This window comes from Notothenia coriiceps, unplaced genomic scaffold (assembly GCF_000735185.1).
Source record: "Notothenia coriiceps isolate Sejong01 unplaced genomic scaffold, NC01 NC01_scaffold00030215, whole genome shotgun sequence".
Taxonomy (NCBI): domain Eukaryota; kingdom Metazoa; phylum Chordata; class Actinopteri; order Perciformes; family Nototheniidae; genus Notothenia; species Notothenia coriiceps.
The window spans coordinates 570,480-598,025 of NW_011362916.1; the positions used below are offsets into that span (position 1 = coordinate 570,480).

Consider the following 27,546-nt stretch of genomic DNA (forward strand, 5'->3'; position numbering starts at 1 on the left):
TCCTGGGATTTTGCGTTCACACCAAAAAGATTTGGAACTAGAACTTAGTTATTTTCAGTCCCTGCTAGAGAGGTGGTACTTTCCTGGGGAGGAAAAGGTTCCAATTGCTGGGCGAATTGCAAACCACGCCCCGTAAAACTCAGAAAAGTTTTGTGAAGCCGCCATTTTATTTGCTTGCATTAGCATTATTAGCATTAGCCCAGCGCGCCAACGGAGAGAGAATAATGCCCCCTTTACACTAACGTGGTTCCCATTCTAGCTCCGTGCTAGAACTTTTCTGGTTCGGAACCGTTTTTCTTTTCAGCCACCGCCTTTGTTCACACCGCCCAGAGCCCGAATGGTGCTGCGTCATTGCGTCATCGTTTGCGTCATGACGTAACCGTTTACGTGCCTGCTTCATAAAGCCAAACCGCACGGAAAACCCTCACATCGACAACAACAACAATGGCCGATTGTATTGAAGAGCTGCTCGTTTTGCTTTTGCTCTGTTTGCTTTGTGTACAAACTGGATAAAACGCTGGCTTTTTGTTGTTGTTCAGGAGGTTGATCCTGCCCCTGCCCCCGCCTCCGACGTAAGCGTGACGTATGCGGTTCTTGCTTCTAGACCAACAATCTTTTGGACGCAGTCTACTATCCCGCAGCTGCTGCCTCTCTGTTGGACTCCGGTACTGCACATTACTCACGAGACGTTGTAAAACAATAAATGAGTGGTGGGCGAATGCACTAACCACTCCGCAACGCCACAGTCACCCCCGTCGTGCTACCAGTTGATGGTCACTGGTTTACATGAATAAAAAGCTACATATCACACAAGGGGACGGGTAATAACCGGAAAAGCATGTCATGGGACCTTTAATGCAAAAATGTAAGTTGCATATCATATGAAAGTAAAAAAAATTGGGTTTCAACTGATGAAATAAGATATTTAAAGACGTCATCTTAGACTTTGACATTTTAAGCACAACACGACTAATCATGGAAACTGCAGTCCAACAACATTGTGCTGCTCCAGTGTTCAATTCTGTGCACACTCAACAAGTCTGATGAACTCTGACTCCCTCCAGGCTGCTTCCCCTCTCATGCTCTGGTTTTCCTGTCGTAGTTCCTTTGTGCTTTCTCACTGAGAACAACCTGTAAACTGATATGGAAAAGCTTGATTCAGCCTTTTTTACTCATCGTCTGGAAACCTGTTTGGTATTGTGCTGAATACCTTCACAGTTGAACTGTAGTCGTCTATTGGTTCGCTGCTGGAATCCGACTCCTGTGCTCTAAGCTGGTATTAGAATAGATTTTATGTAGCTTACAAAACATTCCTTTCAGAATGTCTCACTGCCTGAGCTTTCTATACATTTCTCAAGATGAGAAATGCGCCTTTGTTTGTACTGTATTACAGCTAACCTTACTATTCACTGTTGCAATAATCCAAAGAAAATCACCATACCAGTAAAATATGGAATGTGTAATTCTTAGGAGCTAAAACAGTTAAACATTTATCAATAATAAAAACATATGTTATTGCAGTGTAATTTGTTCACAATTTAAATGGGTTTATTATTTAACCACTTCCTGACGGTGAATTACTGCTAATGCAAGACATATCATCATCAGCTTTGAGTAAGATGTATATTTATTTCTAAGGCAGATTAAACGTATCTGTTCCTTTCCCTTATATCGAATCACTTAAAGGTGGGGTAGGTACATTTGAGAAACCGGCTCGTGATACACTTTTTGTTATATTCCATGGAATGCTCTTAACATCCCAATAGCAATGAATATCTTAAGTGCTTTGACAAAAAATCCATAAAAAAATGTCATCTGTGGAAGCCGTAGTACTGTAAAAAGTACTACCTGCCTGTCAGCCTTCCATCTGTGCACAAACTTATCTCGTGCCCTCATTGGTCATGTGCGCGTTCGTGTGTGTTGGAGGAGGGGCTCTGTAAGGAAGTAGCAGATTTCTTCCGGCTGTGTATTTTCAAATTCTAGCGATCTCGAGCTGGTTTCTCCAAAAATTAACTACCCCACCTTTAAGCTTATTTTAGGGTTAATATTTGTATTTTGTGCCTCTTCTGTACAATGTTTACTTAATTTTCAGATAGGTATTTATTTTTCTCATACTGAGAACTTTGGAATTGTAACCACTGCAGACCATTTATATGCACAAAAAGCTACATTATATAACACTACAGGAAAGGGAAAACCCCCCAAAAGCATGATTTGGCCTCTTTATGTACACTCACAATGTGCATTGTTGGAGGATTCTGGGATATGCACAACATGTCCTATATGTAAATAGACATTTCCGTGGCAAATCTAACCATGAGTCAAATGTCCCTAGCCCTAATTTCACCTCAACATTTGCCAGTTAAATGCATAATTGGTTTTAATATTCTTCTTAAGAGTCTTTCAAAGGCCTTACAATGATGTTGTGTACTGTTTTAATATTATTGCTATTATATATCGTCTTACTTGTTGTGTCAACACTGTTTCGTTTGACACATACAGTAAAGGCCTTTTTTTACTTAGCCAATAATGAAGCGGATTATCATTCTGAAACACTCTCCAAAATTCCATATTCTCCAGTGATCAGAACCTTTCCAGTCAGGCGGTGTACTCCAAGCCCCCGCCATCCACCACCAACCACACCGGAGCGGGAGGAGGAAGTAGCCCGGAGGAAGTAGAGGTGCTTCTGTCCAATAAGAAGACGGCTCCCAGACAGCCCTCCTTCCTGCGGGCCCTCATCAAAGCCTTCGGACCCTACTTCCTGATCGGGTCTGCCTTCAAGTTACTGCAGGATGTGGTCACCTTCGTCAACCCTCAGCTGCTCCGGTAGGAAAAACGTCCTTAACACACCATATTTGCAAATCTGGAACACCAACAGGCTACCATTGTTCCCAAATACTATGTTCAGGGTAGATCTTTGAATGTTTATGTTTTTGCATCCTGGTTAGTTTTTTCCTAAGGTATGGTAGCTCTTATGTAAATATTGTATGTTTATTCATCTTATAATAGACTAGGATGGACATTTTGTGAGAGCATCTGTCTGGTGAAAGCTAGAACTTTACATAAAAAGAAGATATAGATCAGTTTATACAACCACATCATTTCCCTGAGCGCATTTTTTTATGATTATGTTTTGACTATAGATGTGTGGCAGATGCTTTTCTTTACATAAGTCATTTTGATATCATACCGGGGTAATGCTACTATGCTAGTGCTGCAGACCGGACTTTCCTGGAACGACATGGGACTCCTGTTGTAATTCTTCTGAGAGTTCATGATTTGCTGTCCTGTTTTTATAAAATGTATTCCAGCCATGTGTTTCACCTCCATAATTGAATCTATTTGACACAGAAGAAACCAACACATCAGAACAGAACCATTTTAATGCATTTTTAATGAAGCTTCAGCAACCTGCAATTACCAACTTAAAGAATGAAAATAATATTGATTTGTCTCCATGGTCTTGTCAACATGTGAAGAATTACTAAATGTGGACATATAAGGGAGTTTTTAAAGCTTACATTTTTTGTTTCCAATAAAATGTATTAATAGAAGGACTTTGCTTAAGTTATAATTTCTAACAAACGTTGCAGTTTGATACAGATGATATTTTGTCAGATGAAATGTTTTGCTGCCTGATTGTAATGTCTGCGTTGTCAGCAGGGGTTAGATTCAACCCGGGCTGTCTGAGGCTCGTAAGCCAACGCTCTTATGTCATTAGCTTCGCACGTCTTACACAATGTATATTTTAACAATGTGTTTGAAATGGGTGCTCCGTGCACAGAAAGCACTGCTGCATTTCAAATCAAGCTCTCCAAACACCAGCCAGTGTAAGCGATGGTTGGTCAGCTTGTTGAAGGTGTCTCTTCTTGTTTGGTTATGTCAATATGAAATTATAGATAGAAATGCTTATTTAAATGTGTCATATTAATATGATTTTGTGACCAATTAATAATCATTGTTAAAAATTGTGATCTCAATATTGGTTTCTTTCCACATTTATAAAAGTGATGCAAAGGGTTTGTTTGAAAAGGTGTGTAAGTAGCTGTAAATTAATGAATTGAAATTAGCTTTTTCATATTAACCACCTGACCCCAGAGCCCCCCCTCCCCCTTTCGACACACCTGTATCTGAATCTGAATTCAACACCTGGTTGTAAGAACAGTTGTATTTACTGTTGCATGCTAGCAACATATAAAGCAACCAATAGATGGTTTGTTCATGCTATCTCATGTTGACATTTTGCAGTTAAGAAGACGTGTCTATTTAAAGACCATGAGGACAGAACAGAGGGGTTACATAAGAAGCAAACTATGTGCTATTATCAGCACAGCTCATTCCAGATATGTATTGTCTTTTGTGTCTTATCTAAAATAATGTCCCTCCTTCTCGCTCTTTCAGAATGCTGATCTCGTTCACCAAACAGAAGGGTGCTCCTGATTGGTGGGGTTACTCGCTGGCCTTCCTCATGTTCTTCACGGCCTTCTTGCAGACGCTCATCCTCCACCGTCACTTTCAATACTGTTTCGTCACTGGCATGAATGTACGCACAGCTGTCATAGGAGCCATCTACAGGAAGGTATGCAGAAATGTTCACGTTTCATTTTCTGGAGTTTTACCAAAAACAAATGCAACAACTCTTAAACAGCCCTCAAAACTTCACTTCTCCCCCTATTATTGATCTGCAGTCGCTAGTGATAACTAACGCCGCCAAGCGCTCCTCCACGGTGGGAGAGGTGGTCAACCTGATGTCGGTGGACGCACAGAGGTTCATGGACCTCACCACCTTCCTCAACATGCTGTGGTCTGCTCCTCTTCAGATTATGCTGGCCCTTTATTTTCTCTGGCAGGTAAGTGCACAAACTATGCATTTGATAGCTATGCTAGGCATTTCCCTCCATATTCTTTTGCGTGAACCTTTCTTTATGGGACACAGTAGACTTTTGCTTTCTCACTAGTAGTGAATGTTTGACCATGCTTTTAGTTCCTAGGCCACTTAGTCTGATCAAACGGATGTATACCATTGAGATCAGAATCAGAATAACTGTATTCGTCCCACAGAGGGGACATTTACATTGTTAAAAGTAAAGAGCCAAAGATAGCTTAATATTCATTAAGAAGCATGCATAAAATATTAAAGATAGAAGTAGGAACGACACAATTTACAATTTACAAAACTCACATCTAGTACAGTTAAGAGATAGCAGCCAGGTGATAGTATTACAGGTGGAAGTATATATATTGCAAAGTTATTTACTGATGGATTAAGATTAAGGGTCTATCTAAAGAAGAGCAGCAAGTTATACAAACTAATAATTATGAATATAAACATCTCAGTTCTGACTAATGTTCCAATAAAGTGAAACCTTTTATAAAGACCCAATGTACTAATACGTAAAGATACAGTGGAAAACATTGTACCTACCAGGGCTGTACGGTGTTTTCCAAACAACAAACCATGGATTATCCCTGAAATAAAGGCTCTACTCTACCACTACTAAGGGACACAAAGAGGGCCTTTACATCAGGCAACAGAGAGGAGCTGAGGATTGTGCAGAGGTAGCTGAGGAGGATCAGAGAGGGGAAGAAGAGCGGCAGGAAGAGGAACAGCTGCAGCAGAGGAATGTCAGAGTCTTGAGAGGCCTGAACATCTCTGGCTACAAAGAGCTAGACTCCCAGGCCCAGGCAGGGGGACCGTCAGTGGGCAAACAACCTGAATCATTTCTTCAATAGATCTGATCAGTCAGGTGCCCCTCCCCCTGCCCATTCCCCCCCCGCTGCACCCGTTGTCCCATCTGCCTGCACATGACCCTCCCACTCCTCCCCCGACCCGCAGTGTCTCGATACCGCAGGTCCTTTCTTCCTGCAACAGTCAGACTCTACATCCATCATGGCCCCTGGTGGATCCCCACACTCACACTACAACACAGACTAAGATACCACTGTTGTGCAATCACACCAACGTGCAATAATGTAACAAACAAGAGTACGACTCAAATGTTTTGTAATGACACTTGTGTGCATTAGGTACAGTTTTTGTCCCCATCTTCACTTTTGCTGTAACCATGTAAATGTCCCCTCTGTGAGCATTCAGCCAAACCCGGCCAACCCTTTCAACAATATAGTTTTAGTTTTATTTTGTTATGATTACTTAAGCACAACAATTCTATTTAACAACATTTTCTGGTACTCTAAACAAAAAAAATCCATAGTACTAGATTATTGAAATAATTGATAAATATATACTATTTATAATTTTTATACATAAAATGACCTCCTCACGGAATGTAATTTGCATGCAGGATCCATCTGGTTTAGTTCCACTACAGACTTGATGTTCCAATATGAAATGTTATAACAGTTCAGTTGTATTCCATGGTGTTTCCTGATGGATGAAAAACAAATGTTGGTTGTCCACAGCTGACTTTTAAATAACGGGACATCTTTCTGTGGCAAAATGAACAACCTCTCAATTGTCCAAATGATACAAAAATGTGCTAAAGAGCCGCTTACTGTTATATTGGTTTTTAATGATGTTTGCAGTCATTTATTGACGCTGTTGTTTTTTCAGAACCTGGGTCCCTCCGTGCTGGCGGGGGTTGCTGTGATGATCATGCTGATCCCTTTAAATGCTGTCATTGCCATGAGGACACGAGCCTACCAGGTATGAGCGGAAATAGTATTTGACAAAAAATGTAATTGTTGTCTTTTGACTTTGGAACCAGCAAATCAGTGATATTTACAAAGTACTTGATTAATTTGCAAAAAGAAATGTGCATTCGAAATAAATAAAAGCTTTAGTATATACCAAGAGCTACTTTAATTGTTTTATTCTTTTTTATTTGCATTTTAAGAAATGAAATGGTTAAACGACATACATGACGGAATGGCATACTGATAAAGCTAGAGTAAATGAATAATATTGCAATCCACAAATCAGAAACAGTTTAAAGTAATCTGTAGTCTAAAGTAGTTTTGTGTCATCGTTCTCTCCTTCCCCCTCCTCTTCCTCTCTCCCAGGTGGAGCAGATGCAGTACAAGGACGCTCGTATCAAGCTGATGAACGAGATCCTGAACGGCATCAAAGTGCTGAAGCTGTACGCCTGGGAGAACTCCTTCAAAGAGAAGGTCCTGGACATCCGTCAGAAGGAGCTCAACGTGCTGCGGAAGACTGCCTACCTGGGAGCGCTTTCCACCATGGCCTGGACCAGCGCCCCCTTCCTGGTAGGCTCTGCTCACATTTCTGGAGGCTGGCTGTCTTTTAAACTGCTTTTTGAATCTTCATGTTATAAGGAGCAGAATTATGTTGTTTCCTTTTGATCAGATTCCTTATTAAAGCGTACCTGTGAATTCTGATTGTTGCACATGCATAGTGACGTTAAGCCAAACGCACAATGTTTGTGTTTGTTTGGCAACGGAGCAATGGGGAAGATAAAAAACAAATGGTGCTTATAAACTGCGACCCACCTTGTTTTTTTCCTGATGATGCTACCTACATAACATCGCAACAAATCTTTGATAGAATAAACAGGAGGTGGCTAGATAACTTGGCTAAGAGAGCCAGCCAACATTTACTTACGTTTCACATACTAAAATGTACTTTTTGAAAAGAAACCTGAATAATTACAGTTGATAAAGAAGATGCTTTAACAGCAAAAGGATATCAAAGATGAAGATTTATTCAGTGTTTCGATCACTTTGTCCATTGGTTTTGTAGAGGAGATCTCTGCGGATAATTTGACTTTGAAAAAACCTCTTAGCAAATAACGATGAATGTGAGAAGCTGTCTGCAGTGGCAGAAATGGTGATGGAGGCAACAACTCCCATGATGCCATTAAAGTCCTTTATAATCTTTTGTTATTGTTTTCCTAGTGGCAGAAAATTACATCAGAATTTAAGAAAATTGCATTAGCTGGCTACGGTTACATGGGAGACTAAATACAGAATACTTGTGGCGGAACCGTTGCCATCTTACATGTTAACATCTTGAACATCTAGTAACATTTGCACAACATGAACAGCAAGGATGGTTGAATAATCTTTCGACTGACCCCCCCTCCACCCTACACCAGAGGCGTCTCGGGAATCATTGACTGCACAGAGGCTACACACACTCCAGTGCACACGCCATAGCAACATTACACGCCACTTTTCACCAGCTGATTGCCTGCTTACCAAACCAAATCCTCACGATTATATGAAACAAGTTGCCATGCCACTGCTCCCATAAACACACAGCCAGTGTGTATCAGTCTTTATAAACTGAATCCGAGATGTTGTGAATATCTGCAGCTGTTGATAGTGAGGTCATTGCTGAGTCACCGGTTGAATGAGATTAACGTGTGAGTGTGTGTAGCATCACAGCACTGACTGCTACAGTAAATGATGGGTCTGTTTGCCCATGTGCTTTGCAGGTTGCTTTGACAACGTTTGCCGTGTACGTGTCTATTGACGAGAACAACATCCTCGACGCAGAGAAGGCCTTTGTGTCGCTCTCGCTCTTCAACATCCTCCGGTTTCCTCTCAACATGCTTCCCCAAGTCATCAGCAGCATGGTGCAGGTGGGAATTTTTTTTCTTTTTTCTGTTAATTGTGTTCACCTATCTTTTTTGTGTGTGTGATTTCATTTTGTGTGTGTTTATCATGCAGGCCAGCGTCTCACTGAAGCGAATAGAATCTTTCCTGAGTCATGAAGAGCTGGACCCAAATTCAGTAGACAGGAAGAACACAGCCGCAGGTGATTAAACACTCCTACTCCTTTCACAGACCTTAAATCAACATGTGGGTTCTGTGTTCCCTTCCTTGCCATACTTTGATTATGTTTGCACATCTGATGTTATTACGCATGCTTTTAACTGACAGAAGACCTTTAGAAAATGTGGCTTGTCATTATTTGTCATCATTTTGAATCTCTTGTCTGAACTCAATAGCGTCTTAAGGTTCAAGGAGTTTCTCAAAGACACTGCTTCCAACGCATCCCTTTCGCACAGTGAGCTTGAAGAGCTTTTGCATGACTAACACTTCAAAAATGCCGTTTGTACTTCCAACGGGTGGAAAGTAACTAAGTACATTTGCTCAAGTTTTGTACTTTACTTGAGTACTTACATTTATAGACAGTACATACTTCTACTTCTCTACATTTCAGAGACAAATATTCTTATTTTTACTCCAATACATTTATTATATTATACTCAGTTACTTTGTACATCTACACACACCTGAAATGCTAATATGATTTAAAGTGTTTTTTCTCTTTCCTTTAGTGTGTTAACTAGATTTTGGTGAATTGGTCTGCAAGGGTTAAAATCCCAAAGTCCTCCCCCGTCTGAAACACGTCCATTGGACTCCTTTTTTTACTTCTGTGACACTGTAAAGTCACTATTTAAATCTCGCGCTTCTATTGTCTAGCGCTCCGACACGTTGTACATGATAGGCTAAGGGGCGGGACATCTCTAAGTGGTTGCCCATCACATCAGTGCCGACCTGCTAACCAATCAGAGCAGAGTGGGCTCTGGTTTCAGACAGAGGAGGAAAAGAGGTGCTGCAGCACAGGCAGTAGGAGAAAAGTAAAGGGCTTTTTGAACATTAAAGCATGGAGACATGTCACAGTACAGTCACAAAATACAAATATGAACCTGAAAATATGTCCTCTTTAAAGCAGCGGTACAAATAATCTTCATCATCATTGTTAATGATGGCTGAGGTGAGCCCATTAACACCTTCCTCTGGAGTTGGGAATCACCAGCTGTAAACTTCACCCAACTTCATGCAAGCTCATTTCAAATAGAGTTTTTGGGTGTTTGGGTGTGGGGGTGTAAATGACTGTAAATAAAACATGGCAGATGTAGCTAATCATATTTTTTTGATTAGACCAGCTGCTGTATACTCAGTTTAAATATACACAATGTTAAACATTAATATTGTACATTTCCCAGTAGACCATCTTGCTCTTCAAGATTTGACAGAAGAGGTTTCCAATTTCCAAACCGGGATAAATTATCTGAATTTACAATACCTCCAAAAAAAGCAAAAACAATACTTTTTTTCCCATAAACCAAAATCAGCTGTATTTCATCAGAGGCAATAAGCAAGCAGACACATCTGGTGTGTTTACGTCTCACAGGCTCGCGGGTGCGGGGTTCAAACTGAGCCAGCAAATATCCTCCGCTGTATCTTTTCAGAGAATATGAACCTGAAAATGAGCACAATAATGCAGTACTAATCTCCACAGTATTTCAAGTATCTACATTTGGTCTGCACTGACAACTACAATACTAAAATGCTCTTACATGTATGAAAACACGATATTACAAATATGATAATAGAATACTGTGAAAGATCCATTCTGCATAGTGGGTGCTTTTGATACTTCAAGTACATGTAGCTCAGTGGTTCTCAAACTTTTTCTGTCATTCCCCACTTTGAACAGATGGGGCTTTTCAAGCCCCACCTGTTCCTCATCGCTCCAATAAAATGTTAGGCCAAGCTTAAAATTGTCATATGTATCGTTCTATAACAGGGGTCTCCAACCTTTTTTAGGATGAGAGCTACTTTAAAAAAATAAAACAAGTCGTGAGCTACTTTTACTCCTCTTTTGTTGTTTTTTTGCAGTGTATATATTTATCAATCAATCAATCAATGTTTATTTATATAGCCCAATATCACAAATGTTACATTTGTCTCAGTGGACTTCACAGTTTGTACAGAATATCAGTATGACAATACGACACCCTCTGTCCTTAGACCCTCACATCGTACAAGGAAAAACTTCCAGAGAAAACCCACAGTTTAAAGGGAAAAATGGGAGAAACCTCAGGGAGAGCAACAGAGGAGGGATCCCTCTCCCAGGATGGACAGACGTGCAATAGATGCCGTGTGTAAATTGAAAAGATAATACATTTGCAACATAGGTAGTCCAAATGTTTGGAAATGCATGTGTGTATAATAAGAAGATGAATCCACGAGGATATCCATCCAGGACTTATGATCCAGGACCACAGCCACGTGTGTTTGTGTGTGTCGCACGTGCAGTTGCGTCTTTTCGTTACACCCCCGGCCGTGCCGTGTGAAGCTCATTCCTCAAATTCGGCTGTCGACACAGCTTTGCGGCAACACAGGGGTGAACATGTTTACTCCGTACAATTAACTCATTACAACAAAATTGTGTTCACTAGTATAAATTTCTAAAAACCTAATAACTTGCATACATGTCCGCCGCGGAATACTCCAACTGACATAGTATTTAATAAAAACTCGGTTCACGTGGTCTAACTACGAAATGAAGTCTATAAAATTTTTTTGAGAACGGCCCCGTACGGCCTTGGGGATCTCCTTCCGCTCCAGGTGGGGGTTTATTCTCGTCCAGATTTTATTAATTCCTACTTTATGTAAAATTAAATCATTTGTGACTTTTGCCCAGGGTTTTCTGGGTTTTGTGTGTGTTTCCAATTTCCATTCGTAATAGTAGTTACAAGTTTACACGGATTTACGGGAATGTGGACCGAGCGGATATCTTGTGTCCTATCTTAATTTTTAAGAGAAGAGCGGATGTTTTCGGGAATTACCCGTCCGCGGTAGAATGCAATTTCTTGAGTAATATGGGATAACCAGGATGATCCCGTAACGCAAGGTTCTTACGTCCCAACAACCAACAAAGGATCTCCAGAGATTTTTCATGTTTACCCTCGGTCTCGGAAAAGGAATAGTTACGAGGTGAAAACACCTTAGTCGAAGGTCAAACACAAGCCTGCCGTCTGTGCGGATAGGCAAAAATTCTCACGCGAATTCTGGAAGGAAAAACTATTTCGAATATCAAGTCCCGACCTAATCTAAGTCGGATCAAAACGACCTATATCCGGAATCAAACAGCCCCTGTAGAATGAAGAGGAAGAGAGACAGATATGGACACATGAGTAGTTACAAGGCTAATTGTGGTCGAAGGGGTTAAAGAAAGAAAACCACAGATATATGCGGCCCTAAGCCCAGTACCTACTAGGACGGCCAGGACAAGTACCTAGCGCTCAGAGCCNTTAGATCATGCAAAATGCACTTTTGTACGTCTTTTATGTAAAGGATAATGTGCAGCGACGCGGTCATTATGGGGAAAAGAACACCGACAGGCTGATCAGGAGCGGAGGGATCTAGATGAGGTGTTTATTACATGGCCACATTCTCAACAAAGTAACGATATGGCTCCCAATATTAATTGAAATGCTTTTATTGATTTAGAAAATGTTTTTAATGATTAAAAACATAGTTGTAACTGATTTTAAAATGACATTCATCCGCTACGAAAAATAGTCCGTTGTTCATGTTTGAACTACGCTGTTGCAACAGCAGGAACTGCTTCGATAGTAACTAACTCTGTGCATGTTAGCATTTGAGCCTTAGCTGTAATCAACAGTAACCTGAACGTTTCCATTAATAGTACAATGTGACATGGTAAATGGGAAATCTTTAGGTGCTGGCTGACGTCTTTCCCGTTTTTGCGGAGCTTTTTTACAACAGATGTGAAAACATCGTTGCTTGCTTTAAAAGTAGCGCAGTTCATGATGTCAAACCTTGGAAAGTTTCTTGATATCCCTGCCCTAATGTCCAAGCAACTGGCAACTGAATAGGTTTTGCCGTTTGAGGTCTGGACTGTTGCGTAAAAGGACCGCAGCTGCGTGTTGAGGGTTTCTGCTCCATAGCTGTCAAACTCCGTTGGTTCTTTTTTTTCAATCAACCAGTCTTTCAATAATTTCATAGCCCATAATGTGTTCCATTTAGTATTCAATTCATTCCTTTCCTCTTCTATTTGGTCGGTTACTCTGACATTCAAATCTCTGTGTCTTTTCGCCTCCCTTACTTCTCCGCTGTTTTCTTGTCCCTCTTGTCTTTTTCTTTTCTTCACTGGGGACTCATCAGCCACTCACCATTCCTCCAAATTACTGCTCTCCAAATATATTAAAAGTAATGTTAAAATCCTCCATGTTGTTATCACACGACAGCGGAAAACTAAAGACAAGCAGACAGTTTGCTTGCTTTTCAAACTGTTAAATTTGAAAAAATATTAAATGACCGAACTTCTTTCTGAGCGTCTCTTGTTCGAAAAGCAAACTACACACGTCACAGCCCATGACCTTTTCGAGAATGTAAAAAAAAAAGTAATTAAAAAAAAAAACTGCTCACTATCGCCCCCTATTGTGTGGTAGTCACATATAGTTTCTCAGAACTTCACACATTTTGGCGCGAACATATTTGTATATAGCTTTTATTAGCCCCCCAGGAAGTCGGCCATTTTGAAAAATTTGTGTTTTTCATGCATTTTAAGCACATTCTTGCAAACTCCTCCTAGGGGAATGATTGGAAAAATTGAGAAGAACATTTTTGATAGCTCAATCGTGGAGGTCGTAAGCTAACAGCAAATACAACATTTTTGACGATTTACATGTCGCAAATTACTCCAAACTACTCGGATATAGTTATTCCGATATTTACGAAACGCTGTATACATATTTATATTATGATTGCACACATATTTGAAATTGCCTTCCATTAGCCCCGCCCCCAGAAAGTTGGCCATTTTGAAAAATGTGCGTTTTTCAGCCATTTTAAGCACATTCTGGCGAACTCCTCCTAGGGGAATGATCGGAAAAATTCCAATGCAGGACAGGTTCAGCCCCTGGCCAATTTCATGAAGAATTGCGGATTACATTTTTGATAAATCAATCGTGGAGGTCTAACAGCGAATACACAATTTTTGACGATTTACATGTCGCAAATTACTCCAAAATACTCGGATATAGTTATTCCGATATTCACAAAACGCTGTATACGCATTGCTCTTTTGATTGCGGACATATTTCAAATTGGCTTTTATTAGCCCCGCCCCCGACAAAGTCGGCCATTTAAAAAAAAAAAAATCGTTTTTCATGCATTTTAAGCACATTCTTGCCAACTACTCTTAGGGGAATAATCGGAAAAATTCCAATCCAGATCAAGTTCATCCCCTATCCAATATGATGGTAAATTGCGAAGAAAATTGTTGATAAATCGATCGTGGAGGTCGTAAGCTAACAGCAAATACACAATTTTTGACGATTTACATGTCGCAAATTACTCCAAACTACTCGCATATAGTTTTTCCGATATTCACGAAACGCTGTATACACATTGCTATTATGATTGCACACATATTTCTAATTGCTTTTCATTAGCCCCGTCCCCCAGAAAGTCGGCCATTTTCAGAAATGTGCATTTTTCATGCATTTTAAGCACATTTTTGCAAACTCCTCCTAGGGAAATGATCGGAAAAATTCCAATCCAGCACAAATTCAGCCCATATCCAATGTGATGCTAAATTGTGAAGAAAATAGTTGCTAGCTGAAACAAGGAGCTCGTAAGCTAACGGAGAATATACCTTTTTGGACCATTTATATGTTGGATAACCTACTGAGTCCTGTCTGTCTGCCTGGCACATCAACGCTCACACACACACACACACACACACACACACACACACACACACACACACACACACACACACACACACACACACACACACACACACACACACACACACACACACACACACACACACACACACACACACACACACACACACACACACACACACACACACACACACACACACACACACACCTACACATTGTACAACAAACACAAACAGCTCCTACAGCATATAATAAATATTACGCTACAGCCCTTGTATTTATTATGTGAAGCACTATATGGTTTCATGACAAATATCTACTGTTTATTTGTAGATATCTCCTAAAGTCTACAAATAAAGTTTGAAATGTAGGCCTGTTACATATATTATTGAGCGATATATATTATACACACTGTTCTGCTTTCTGCACTGACCTCAGCAGCTGTTCTCACTGTAAACATCGCGTCACAATGAAACAGTTGTATTAAAAAAATAAATAGCCTAACATGCAGGGGAGATGTGATTAGTGAGTAAATAAACGGTAAAGGGCAGAAAGTCTGATGCACATTTGATCATCTTGAACAACTTATAATCACAACGGGAACAGTTTGCAGAGCTGTGCTTTGTTGACATAAGTCCAGCCATGCGTCACGCCTCTTTTAAACATCACTGTTGGCTGAAATCGTCTACGGAGAATACTTCAGTGTACCCTCGGTTATAGCTCGTCCAGAGACACTCCTCTCTCCTCTACTTCAGTGTATCCTCGGTTACGGCTCCTCCAGACAGCCTCCTCGATGATCGATCCTTGACGACCCTTGACAGAAATTTGTTCTCCTTCGAGACGGCGCACCGACATCCGTTTCCGGGTCGCTGCCGGAGGACCTGGGAGTCTGGGACGCAAAATGTAGCGAAATTACAAACGGCTAATTTCCCAGGACTCGTGCGCGTCTGCTTGACGCCGGGACGACCGGCTGCCCTCCCCGACAGGGGCACGGATGCGAGGGCCCGCTCATCACTGCGCGCACAAGTGCGACCGCAGTTTTAATTTTGTTTTTGTTTTACTTTAAAATTAGATAATGTTTTCTTTCATCATATCCTGAGATCCTCTTCAGCCCTATCCTATTGCAAAGTTTAGTTTCTTTCCCAGGGCCATATGTGCACTTAACGCTGCTAATATTTAAGTTATCATGTCTTCCGCGCAATAATCATGTCTTCCGTGCAATATGAGGGGAATCGTGCAATTTAATTTATTAATTTATTTATGTACATATTCCCTATCATGTCTATTTAAGTCCCATTTCTTGTTTTTATATTGTCTTGTTGTTTTTATATTGTCTTGTTGTTGCGCGTTGGCACCTTGAGTTCATATTGTAATTTCGTTGTACTTGTACAATGACAAATTAAAGATCTTATCTTATCTTATCACACTATGAGTATTATAAATTATTATATGTATGAATAGAAATCACAAAATACAACAAAGGTTCTGAGTGTTGCATCGAATCCACGACAAGGTCACTCAAGAGAGTACATTAAAGACTTAAATCTCACTAAATTGTCCCTACCAGCTCTTCAAGACAACACTACAAATTTGAAATGCACACACTGCACAAGTGTTCACAGTGCACAACATGCAGTGTATTAAACGAAGTGTCCAAATTGAGACACAGCGAAAGTTTTTTTTTAACTTTTTGCTACTGAAGAGATTGATGTTCACTTGCCGCCCTTACTGGCCGTTTGAGTCATCCATAAATGACAGTGAATAACAAAGGTTTTCAAAATTGATGAATCACCACAACCACAAACGTTGTTTGAGCATACTTTCATAAATGTTCACCAAAAAAAAGCAAGCGAGTTTAGCTGCAGAGACACACATGCAACAGAAAAATATGAATCCTATATTATATATATCAATATATGATTGTAATGGTTATACCTCTGCATGTGTGACCATTAAAGAGGGTTTCATCCCTCCCAATTCAATTCTGTCATGAAGGCTGTGTGCGCTGACCTTGCCTGACCTCTGTCCCTCTGACAGGTGAAATCAAAGGTGTTCCTGGAGTACGCCAAGGCAGTGGGCATCCTACTGTCGGTGTTCATCTGCTTCCTGTACGGCTGCCAGAGCGCGGCGGCCATCGGAGCCAACATCTGGCTCAGCCAGTGGACCAACGACGCCTTAAGAAATCAGACTCAGGAGAATATTCACTTGAGGGTGGGGGTGTATGCAGCTCTGGGCATTGCACAAGGTAAGAATCACTCAAAATGAGCATTGAGTCAGTTAAAGTCCAGCTCTTGTTTATGCATTTTACTGTTGTATAATACCATTTTTTCTAATTTTGTACAGTGGTTCAAATTGTGTTTTCAGATTGTATGTGCTGCCACACCATGGTGCTAAAATATTGTTTTACCTGATGGTGCTAAAGGTGCTCCACCCACACAGTGTCTTGTTGCACACTTTGTTGAATAAACTGTGTACTTGCTTTCCAGCTAGTTTTTCTACATTAAACCAACTGGAGAGATGTTTCTGCAAGAGAACATTTGAGTGGTGTAATGATTTAACGTTGTTCCTTTTACAGCAAACTGTTGATGGACTGACTGTGTCTGCTAGTAACACACTAACACCTTCCTCTCCAACATATCTTTCCTCCACTCCTACTCCTCTGATCCACCCCCGTCACAGGTCTCCTGGTCATGCTCTCTTCCTTCACACTAGCCATGGGGAACATCGGCGCAGCAAGGAAGCTGCACTTTAACCTGCTCACCAACAAATTTCACACGCCCCAGTCTTTCTATGACACCACGCCTTTAGGACGCATCATCAACCGCTTCTCCAAGGACATCTACGTCATAGACGAGGCTCTCCCATCCACCGTGCTCATGTTCCTGGGCACCTTCTTCGTTTCTCTCTCCACCCTGATAGTTATCATTTCCAGCACACCCATCTTTGCTGTCGTCATAGCCCCCCTGGCTTTCATATATGTCTTTGTCCAGGTACTTTGGGAAAATGTTGCTCATGTGCCGGATGATCGATCCTCTTTCTTCCTCTTTTCTTTGCTATTGTCCTTTTCCTGGGATGGCATGCTGCATGCATGTTGGAGCAGCAGCTTAATTAACTTTCAGTTTCAGCTTCTCTATAGCCTGTGATGTTGTCCGTGATGAGCCTGCTTCCGCACTCCTTCCACACACTCAAACAGACATGCACACACAGGTTGAGCCATACTGCCCAACCCCAATATGCAAACAATGTACTTAAGTACTTTTTTGTTTTAGGAACCAAAAATATTATTACTCAGGCTTCCCTTATCTATAATCTCCCTCTAGTGGTGGACCATTGTAAATACAACTGGATCAACTTGGGGCTTTTCTTTGAATGCCAGTGGTCTGTATTTGTTTTAGGGTTTTTGCAGGTGTCATGTGTAGCAAACTTGTGGACGAATTATTTCCATTCGTGGAATATTGGAGCATTTCTGAAGTTGTTTGAAATACCAAAAGGGTTGGTTAAATTAACGGTAGTCTGTGAATGTATAGGAGTATCTCTGGATAAATATGGAGGATTCCGTACATTTTACCCATTATAACTGTATCTTAATATTTATATCTAAATATAAAATGAATTAGGTTTGAGGTTAAGGTTTTATTCTAAGCCAACAGTAAAATAAAACAGCAGAGATGGAGAATAATAAACATTACTTTAAAACAGTGATTGATCGAAAAATCAGTTTTTTGTGTAACATTTAGGTCAAAGATAAAATTCACACTTCTTGAGATACATGTTTGTGGGCATATGAAGTCACAACTGATTAGGTATATAGTCATTGAATGAGATAGAAGTTCATTTACTGATACCAAAGTTTGTTGTACCACTTGATTTGTACTTTGTATTTGAACCCCCCATCCCCCCCTCCGCCTCCGTCTACTTTTAGGGAACAGCGCTGGCACACAATCATTTTTTAAAGAAGTGTTTTCTGTTTAGCTGGATTACACATTGTCATTAGACATCAGGAACAGGTCCTAATCTATTTAACTCAGGTGTTGTTGTATTGTCAAATTTGACCCCCTCCCCTCCCCCCTCTCTCAGGTGTGTTCGTGTTGGTTAACTGCCTGTTGGGTCGGGGCTTCTGTATGCTGCGGGCAGCCAAGCTCATACACTGCGACCTGCTTCAGGGGGTCCTGCGCGCTCCGCAGGGCTTCTTCGAGAGCACCCCCACTGGGCGGTTACTAAACCGCTTCAGCAAAGACGTGGATGCTATAGACACCCACATCCCTGACAATATTGACATATGGATGCGCACTTTCTGGTACACTTCGACTGTGCTGCTCATATGCTCTGCCCTCACCCCAATGTTCCTCCTAGTCATAGCCCCGTTAACGGTGTTCTATTGGTGGGTTCAGGTAAATAGGACGTCCGCTAACTCATTAATACAACATGCATGTCTGAGAGTGTGTGTGCATGGGGTTGAAGTGGTTGCAGTGCAGTAGGTCCAGTGTAGTTTGGTGTCTGTTAGTCCAGTAGTCACAGCAGGCTGGGGCCTTCAAGGCTCAGGGTGTAGTCAGCAGCACCACCTGGTACAGATGATTACACCAATACCTTTTGGCATATTGCAACTCCAGTTATATTACACATTCATTCTCACAGGCAAAGCTGCTCTGGAGGCAGAAATAATCTCACTAGTTGTATCGTATGTGTACATTTAATGTCCATTTGGAACTAAGCTTGTCTACTGAACTTTTTTTGACCCTGCCCAGTTATTGAGGGTTTGCCAGATAGCTGTAGTAACTTCGGCCCACTGAGGTTAATGAGATTACTCCTGCCACAGGAGCAGCTTTGTCTGTCAGGTCTGGTGGTGGCTGTGTAGGCAGTGGGACTTGTGGTAGATGGATGGTCGTGTGCGTAGTGCTAATGACTGCTGTATTGGTTTAAATTTGTTTCCGTATTTCGAACAAATAATAAGGGCAATTTCAAGTCATCCATTACTCATTTTGCTATGGATCTTGTGGATCTTCTCTGTGGGTCAGTCATATGTCTGCTACTACAGTACATCCACTTAAAGGAGCACTTATTTTACACATCGAGTTTAGTTTACTTTCCCGAAGGAGTACTAATCAGCCTGTGAAAACAGCTGTATCAGTATTTCTGCGGTGCTGTGGAGAGACCTTTTTTTAGTTTTGAAGAGGCGGCTTAAGACCTTTGGAGCTTGACTCGTGCTATGAAACAAATACATATCTCAGTGTCTGCTGCTTTGGTCTTTAATCTTGTGAGCTAAAACATTGGAGTATCCCTTCAACCCCTCTGGATACACATCATATAATGCTAGCTGTTTTGCTAACCAGATTATCTTTAAATCAAGCCTACAGACTTTAAGTTAAGGAATAATCAATCACTCAATACAAAAATCAGTCAGTCTGTAAATAATTTTAAAACAACAATCCAATCCACTTTATTTCAACAGTCACAAACTAACTGGAAAATGATACAGAAATTAGAAATGCATGGGGTGTTTTAGTACGCGTGTACATTTACACTAACTAAATGAACCTTCAAATAGCTTAAATCTGCTTCAGTATCACAATCTCTTAAATGTCTTTGTCTTTGTCATGACATTCATCCTGCATGGTTTATGTCTTTGCGGCATCATCTGTCTCTAAACTTAGTCTTTGTTTGAATGATTAATTTCTAAATGTATGAAATTAACTAATCATACCAATAATAGCACGACAAATTGATCATTTAATAATATGTGTGATGAACAAAACACCTGCAGTTGAACACATTTGATTAACTGTGCAGAAATACACAGAGTTATTATGCACTAAGTGATTTCTCTTCCTATTCTAGCTATTTGCTAACATGATTGGTCTGTTTACATGCGGTTTAAAGTGATTGCAGGTAATATGCATGTAGACTGAGTTGGCATCCTCTCATAAATGTGTAAATTGGACTATTAAACAATCACTGTGAGTGTTTTGTTTACACAGGCTTCTTAATTACTCTGCATGTTTGCGAGTGTGTGTGGACTTGTCTGTGTGCATCATATTTGTTTTTAACATCTGAGCATGTTTAACACCCTGTTCAGTTGTAATGTTGTGTTTGTTTCTCTCCCCCCCACCCCTTTAGAGATTTTACGTTGCCACGTCCCGACAGCTAAAGCGCCTGGAGTCAGTCAGCCGCTCGCCCATATACTCCCATTTCTCTGAGACGGTCACCGGCACTAGTGTAATCCGAGCCTATGGCAGACACTCTGCCTTTGTTCTCATGAGTGATATGAAAGTGGATGAGAACCAAAAGTGTTACTACCCGGGTATAGTTTCCAACAGGTAAGTGTCCCATTTAAGCTGTGTCTTAAGTTTTAATATATAGTACCTTTAAAAAAAGTTGTCAAAGTGCTTTAACAGACAAAGCAAAGAAAATCAGGATAAAAGGCAATAAATAAGAGAAAGTAAAATAAAAAAAGAATCATTTAAAGGTGGGGTAGGTAATTTTGGAGAAACCAGCTCGAGTGCGCTAGAATTTGAAAATACTCAACCGGAAAAAATCTGCCACTTCCTTACAGAGCCCCTCCTCCAACACACACGAACGCGCACATGACCAATGAGGGCAGGAGATAAGTTTGTGCACAGATGGAAGGCTGACAGGCAGGTAGGCCATCCAGTTATTTTAGCTGGGCCGGCTCAGATGATTGGTCGTGCTTTTTACAGTACTACGGCTTCCACAGATGACATTTTTTTATGGATTTTTTGTCAAAGCATTTAATATATTCATTGCTATCGGGATGTTAAGAGCATTCCATGGAATATAACAAAAAGTGTATCTTGAGCCGGTTTCTCAAACTTACCTACCCCACCTTTAAGGTCAAATTGACACATTAAAAAGATGACAACAATAAATAGTAAGAGAAGAACAAATGATTGTATAAAATAAAAGTACAGTATTGTTTTATCCTCCTTCACACAGCCACTAGTAAGATGAATAGTATTTTGTCTATCTATGCTGATACTAACACCACTGTTAATTAACATTTAATAAACCTGTAAAACAGGAATAAACCATGAAGCAGAGTAACATGCTGTTTACAGCCACTATGCCATAAAAAAAATGTCCCTTTATGGGAGGCTCTGCTTCCCTCTGCTGTCTGTAGGTAGACGTGTTTCGACCAAAATATGACCCGGAGGACATACTTATAACAATACATTAGTGTAGCTAATACGAAATAAATAAAATCAATCAATTAAAACTGAGAACATGATTTTTATTGCATTTTAATTGTTATATTTTGTTTTAATATGGGTATGACTATGAGCTGGATTGATGTAATCCACAATCAGTATTGAACAGAAGCAACCATTAGCTTATATATGATACCAGATGAATACATGTGGTCATATGTATCCACTTCATTAAAACATAATCAAGCAATTAAGTTTAATAACCTCCTGAAAATCATAACTGGTTTTAATGATAGTCAAGATGTCAGTATTAATTAAGGTTTACATTGAATGTCATTCCAGATTTCTAGTTTTCATCAAAACATAAACATCATAATTGAACTTTCAACCAGATGCATGAAGTATTTTAATAATGTATGTATATTGTGTCCCACAGGTGGCTGGGAGTACGTATCGAGTTCATTGGGAACTGCATCGTTTTGTTCGCTGCTCTGTTTGCTGTGATTGGAAAGGAGAATCTGAACCCGGGCCTCGTGGGTCTGTCAGTGTCCTACGCTCTGCAGGTACAACTAACTGCTGCAACTAAATCCATCTGCAGGATTTCACCTTTTTTTTTAACAAGTAATGTAAATCAGCAGCTGAAGTTAGTTACAGTATGTGTATAAGTCCTAACAAAGGTAGCTAATGTTGCCCATCTATAAGTGGTAACTTATACAACCATTTATCTACTATCGTTATCTTTAGCCATTCACCTATTCCTTTAGCCATTTTGACCATTTATCCACCGAATGTAGCTTTTTCACCATTAATGTACTTTTAGCTTACTGTTTAAGCTGACGTTAACTCCTGACTAATCAAACCATTTATCTAGCTTTTTTTTTGTTGTTATTTTAACATTCATCCACCATTTGTATCTTTTTATGCTATTCGTCTTTAATGGTTAGCTAGCTATTTTGACCATTTATCCACCACTATTTCTGCTAATGTTACCTGTCTTGAATTTGTACTTAACCAATTGAACCATGTATCTACTATTATTAGGGTCTGAGACCTAGGTCGGCGAAGACCCTATTGAAATCGGTCGCTGCGCGACCGATAAACCTGCGAAACACACACAAAACAGGGAAAACGACCGGCAAAAGCACAGAAAAGGTTCGGAAATCATGACGGGTGATAGGCCGCGTGAGCCCAGTCACGTGACTGCAACTCGCATGATTGATATCGGTAGGATCAATTTAGTCGCTCGCAACGCGAGCGATAACCATGCAAAACCCACACAAAACAGGGCAAAAGACGGGCAAAAGTGGCCTAAATCATGACAGTAGGTAGCCCACGCCAACCGAGTCACATGGGCGCTCGCGCCATCCTAGGCCGTCCATAAACATGATTGATATCGGTCCGATTATTATTATTATTTATTATTATTATTATTCTTCTTCTGATTATTATTTGAATACATTGCGCGCACTTTTGACCCCCGCAACATATGTGAAAACTCACCAAATTTCGCATGCGCATCACAAGTCGTGAAAATAGCGATGTGTAATTGGTACCGGAACTTTGCGTAAAAAATTGCGTAGACCACGCCCACTTCCGTTTTTAACGTTAACTCCCCCTACTTTAACTTTCACGTAAACCAACGAAACTCGCTACGCATATCTAGGGTGCGGAGACGAGCAAAAAAGCCTCTTGGAGGGGTATAAAATAACGTACAGCAAGTCGTCCATTTTGAATTTGGCGTTGGAAAAACGCGATTTATCGCGTTTTTCGTCCTCCGCACTTTAACGAACTCCTCCTAGGGACTTTATCCGTACGACTCCAAATTCGTCTGGTAGCTTCTCGACAAATGGGCGATCTAAAGTTATCACGGAACTTTTTTTCTTTCGCACGGCGCAGCCGTGATTTGGCGCCAAAGTTCGCGTTCGCTCGATGCTAGGCCATCCCTCGCCATGGAACACGATGATGTCATAATTCAAACTGACATGCTCAGAACGCCACCAAACTTCACATGATGATTAACACTGCGGCCCTGAACAGCTCTACGTCAAATCCGATGTTACTTAATATGGCGTTACCATGGCAACGGATCCCTCGCCATAACACACGGTGTCGCTGTAACTCCAATGGACACGGTCCCATCGTCCCCCAATCTTCACTTTTATATCACCGGTGAATGCCTCAACAGCTCTACATGAAATCTGAGATCTCATCGTATGCCGTTTCCATGGCAACGAATCCCTCGCCAAAAAACACGATGTTCTGTTAACTCAATGGAAAATCGTCCAAACGGCACCAGACTTCATATCATGGGTGATGGTCAGGCCCTAAACAGCTCTATGCCAATTATGGGATGTCATCGTTATAGCCGTTTCCATGGCAACGCATCCCTACGCCATACAACTCTATGTTGTCGTAATTCAATAGGAAAATCGTCCAAACGCCACCAGACTTCATATGATGGGTGATGGTCAGGCCCTAAACAGCTCTATGCCAATTATGGGATGTCATCATTTGCCGTTTCCATGGCAACGCATCCCCCTCCATAAAACCCAATGTTGTCTTAACTCAATGGAAAATGGTCCAAACGGCACCAGACTTCAGATCACAGTTAATGGTCCGGCCCTCAACACCTCAATGTGACAATAGTGAGTTTTCCTCAAAAGCTGTTGCCATGGCAACGCATCCCTCCACCAAAATACCCGATGTTCTGTTAACTCAATGGAAAATCGTCCAAACGGCACCAGACTTCATATGATGGGTGACGGTCAGGCCCTGAACAGCTCTAACTCCATTATGGGGTGTCATCATATGCCGTTGCCATGGCGACAGATCCCTCGCCATGAAACACGGTGTTTGTGTTAACTCAATGGAAAATCGTCCCAAACGGCAACAGACTTCAGATGATGGCCTAATGGTCCGGCCCTCAACAGCTCTACGCCAATTATGCGATGTCATCATATGCCGTTTCCATGGCAACGCATCCCTCGCCAAAAAACACGATGTTGTGTTAAACTCAATGGAAAATGGTCCAAAACGGCACCAGACTTCAGATCACAGTTAATGGTCCGGCCCTCAACACCTCAATGTGACAATAGTGACTTTTCCTCAAAAGCTGTTGCCATGGCAACGCATCCCTCACCAAAATACCCGATGTTCTGTAACTCAATGGAAAATCGTCCAAACGGCACCAAGACTTCATATGATGGGTGACGGTCAGGCCCTGAACAGCTCTAACTCCATTATGGGTGTCATCAATATGCCGTTGCCATGGCGACAGATCCCGCCGCATAAGCAAATTTTTTTAAAAACTACAAAAGAAAATCCGATGCCGGGCCCCCACCCTCGAGCGCCAGGATCTCCGCCATGAAAACACGGTGTTGTTTTAACTCAATTAAAATCGTCCAAACGGCAAAAACTTCAGATTGCAATGGTGCCGCCCTCAACACATCTAGGCGAATTATGGGATGTCATCATATGCCGTTGCCATGGCAACGCATCCCTCGCCATAAAACACAATGTTGTCATAAATTCAATGGAAAATCGTCCAAACGGCACCAGACTTCAGATGACAGTTAATGGTCCGGCCCTCAACACCTCACTATCAAAATAGTGAGTTTTCCTCAAAAGCTGTTGCCATGCAACGCATCCCTCGCCGTTAGCACCGATATGCTAAAACTCTGTTAAATGTTCAAAACTGTTCACAAATTTCACATGTGTGCAAACGGTCAACCCCTCGAGACATATATGGTGTCAGTTTCAGATTTTCGTCAAATGTCGTTGCTATGGTAACTAAATGGTCCCCGTGAAACACGGGGTCTCTCATAACTCCAGTTAACCTTGCCGCGGCCCAAACGGCCCAAAAACTTCCACAGGTTTTGGATAACGCATGCAGCCCTCTCAAACACATCTAGGCGTGTTATTATAGGGGGTCATCAAATTCCGTTGCCATGGCGACAGATCAACTCCCCATTCAAACACTAATGTTGTGATACTGCTGTAACTCTTGTGTACGTGCAACGATCGGGCCTGAGAACTTCCCACGTTTGCCAACGGCCCCGAGTCTCGAGACATCTGCCTGACGTCGACGGCCGAGACAACAGCCTGCGGAGCGTCGAAGACCCGCTCAACGCTGCTCGCAGCTTTTAATTCGTCTATTCCTATGCACCTTAGTGATTATGATTTCAACATAACATTGCGCGCACTTTTGACCCCCGCACATATGTGAAACTCACCAAATTCGCATAGCGCATCACAAGACGTGAAATAGCGATGGTGTAATTGGTACCGGAACTTGCGTAAAAAATTGCGTAGACCACGCCCCACCTTCCGTTTTTAACGTTAACCTCCCCCTACTTTAACCTTTCACGCGTAAACCAACGAAATCGCTACGCATATCTAGGCGTGCGGAGACGAGGCAAAAAAAGCCTCTTGAGAGGGTATAAAAATAACGTACAGGAAGTCAGCCATGTTTGAATTGGGCGATGGAAAAAAGCCGATTTATCGCGTTTTTCGTCCTCCGCACTTTAACGAACTCATATCTCGCTAGGGAACTGATCGGTACGACTCGAAATTCGTCGTGTAGTTCTGCGACACATGGGCGATCAAAAGTTACCACGGAACCTTTTTCTCTTTCGCACGGCGCAAGCCGTGATTTGGCACCAAAAGGTCGGCGTTCGCGCTCTCGATGCTCAGCGATCCCTCGCCATGGAACACGATGATGTCATAACTCAACACTAACATCTCAGAACCACCAAACTTCACCATGATGATTAACACTCGGCGGCGCCTGAACAGCTCTAGCGTTCGATCCGATGTTACTTACATATGACGGTTGAGCATAAGGCAACCGGATCCCTCCGGCCTAACACACCAGGTCACACATGAGTTGAACTCGCAATCGGACACGGTTCATCGTTCCTCTCCGAATCTTATCACGCTTTATATATCACCGGTGACATGCCTCAAACAGGCTCTACATGAAACTCTGAGATCTCATCCATATGGCCGTTCTTCCATGGCAATACGCATCCCTACGCGCGCAAAAAACACGATGTTCTGTATGAAGCTCAATGAAAAATCGTTCCAAAATAAACGGCACCAGACTTCATATCTGCGCAGGTGATGCGGCTCAGGCCCTCAAAGCTCTATGACCTAACAATTATGGAGTCATCGTATGCGCGTTTTCCTGGCACGGATCCTCGGCCATACAACTCTATGTGTCGTTAATTCAATGGAAAATCGTCCCAAACGCCACAGAACTTCATAGATCATAATGGTCAGGCCCTAAACAGGCTACTACGCCAATTATGGGATGTCATCCATTTGCAGTTCCATGGCAACGCAGTCCCCTCGCATAAAACGCGCAACGTCGTCTTACTCAACGGAAAAGATGGCCCACAACCGCACCAGACTTCAGACCAGTCAGTTAATGGTTCGCGGCCCTCAACAGCTCTAGTCAGGCAATAATGAGTTATTCCATCAAAAGCCGCTGTTTCCATGACGACGCATCCTCACCAAAATACCCGATGTTCTGGTTAACTCAATGGAAAATCGTCCCAAAAAGGCACGCACCACTTCATATGATGGGTGAGCGGTCAGGCCATTTTTTTTTATTGAACAGCTCTAACTCCATATGGGTGTCATCATATGACGTTGGCCATGGCGGATAGAAACTCCCTCCGCCCCACTGAGGTTGAAACACGGTGTTTGGTTAACTCAATGGAAAACTCGTCGCAACGGCCAACAGACTTCAGATGATGGCTAATGGTCCCGGCCCTGCAAACAGCTCTACGCCAATTATGCGATGTCATCATATGGCCGTTTTGCCAGGCACGCATCCCTCGCCAAAAAAACACGATGTTGGTTAACCTCATGGAAAATGGTCAAAAAACGGCACTCAGACTTCAGATCACAGTTAATGGTCCGGCCCTCCAACACCTCATGTGAAG

General features: G+C 41.6%; 2 protein-coding genes across 3 annotated transcripts in view; one reads left to right on the top strand and one right to left on the bottom strand.

Annotated features, from left to right (window-relative positions):
- Positions 1–9,560, top strand: part of LOC104959389 (canalicular multispecific organic anion transporter 2-like) — a 71,741-nt gene extending 62,181 nt beyond the window's left edge. Inside the window, exons 8-14 of the mRNA XM_010787275.1 lie at positions 2,581–2,826; positions 4,402–4,579; positions 4,689–4,850; positions 6,572–6,664; positions 7,021–7,224; positions 8,415–8,561; positions 8,650–9,560. Of these exons, the coding sequence (XP_010785577.1) occupies positions 2,581–2,826; positions 4,402–4,579; positions 4,689–4,850; positions 6,572–6,664; positions 7,021–7,224; positions 8,415–8,561; positions 8,650–8,745 (1,126 nt within the window). The 3' untranslated portion in view covers positions 8,746–9,560. The remainder of the gene's footprint in view (positions 1–2,580; positions 2,827–4,401; positions 4,580–4,688; positions 4,851–6,571; positions 6,665–7,020; positions 7,225–8,414; positions 8,562–8,649) is intronic.
- pds5b (PDS5 cohesin associated factor B) overlaps positions 1–27,546 on the bottom strand; it is a 464,227-nt gene that overhangs the window by 424,861 nt on the left and 11,820 nt on the right. The window lies entirely within an intron of this gene.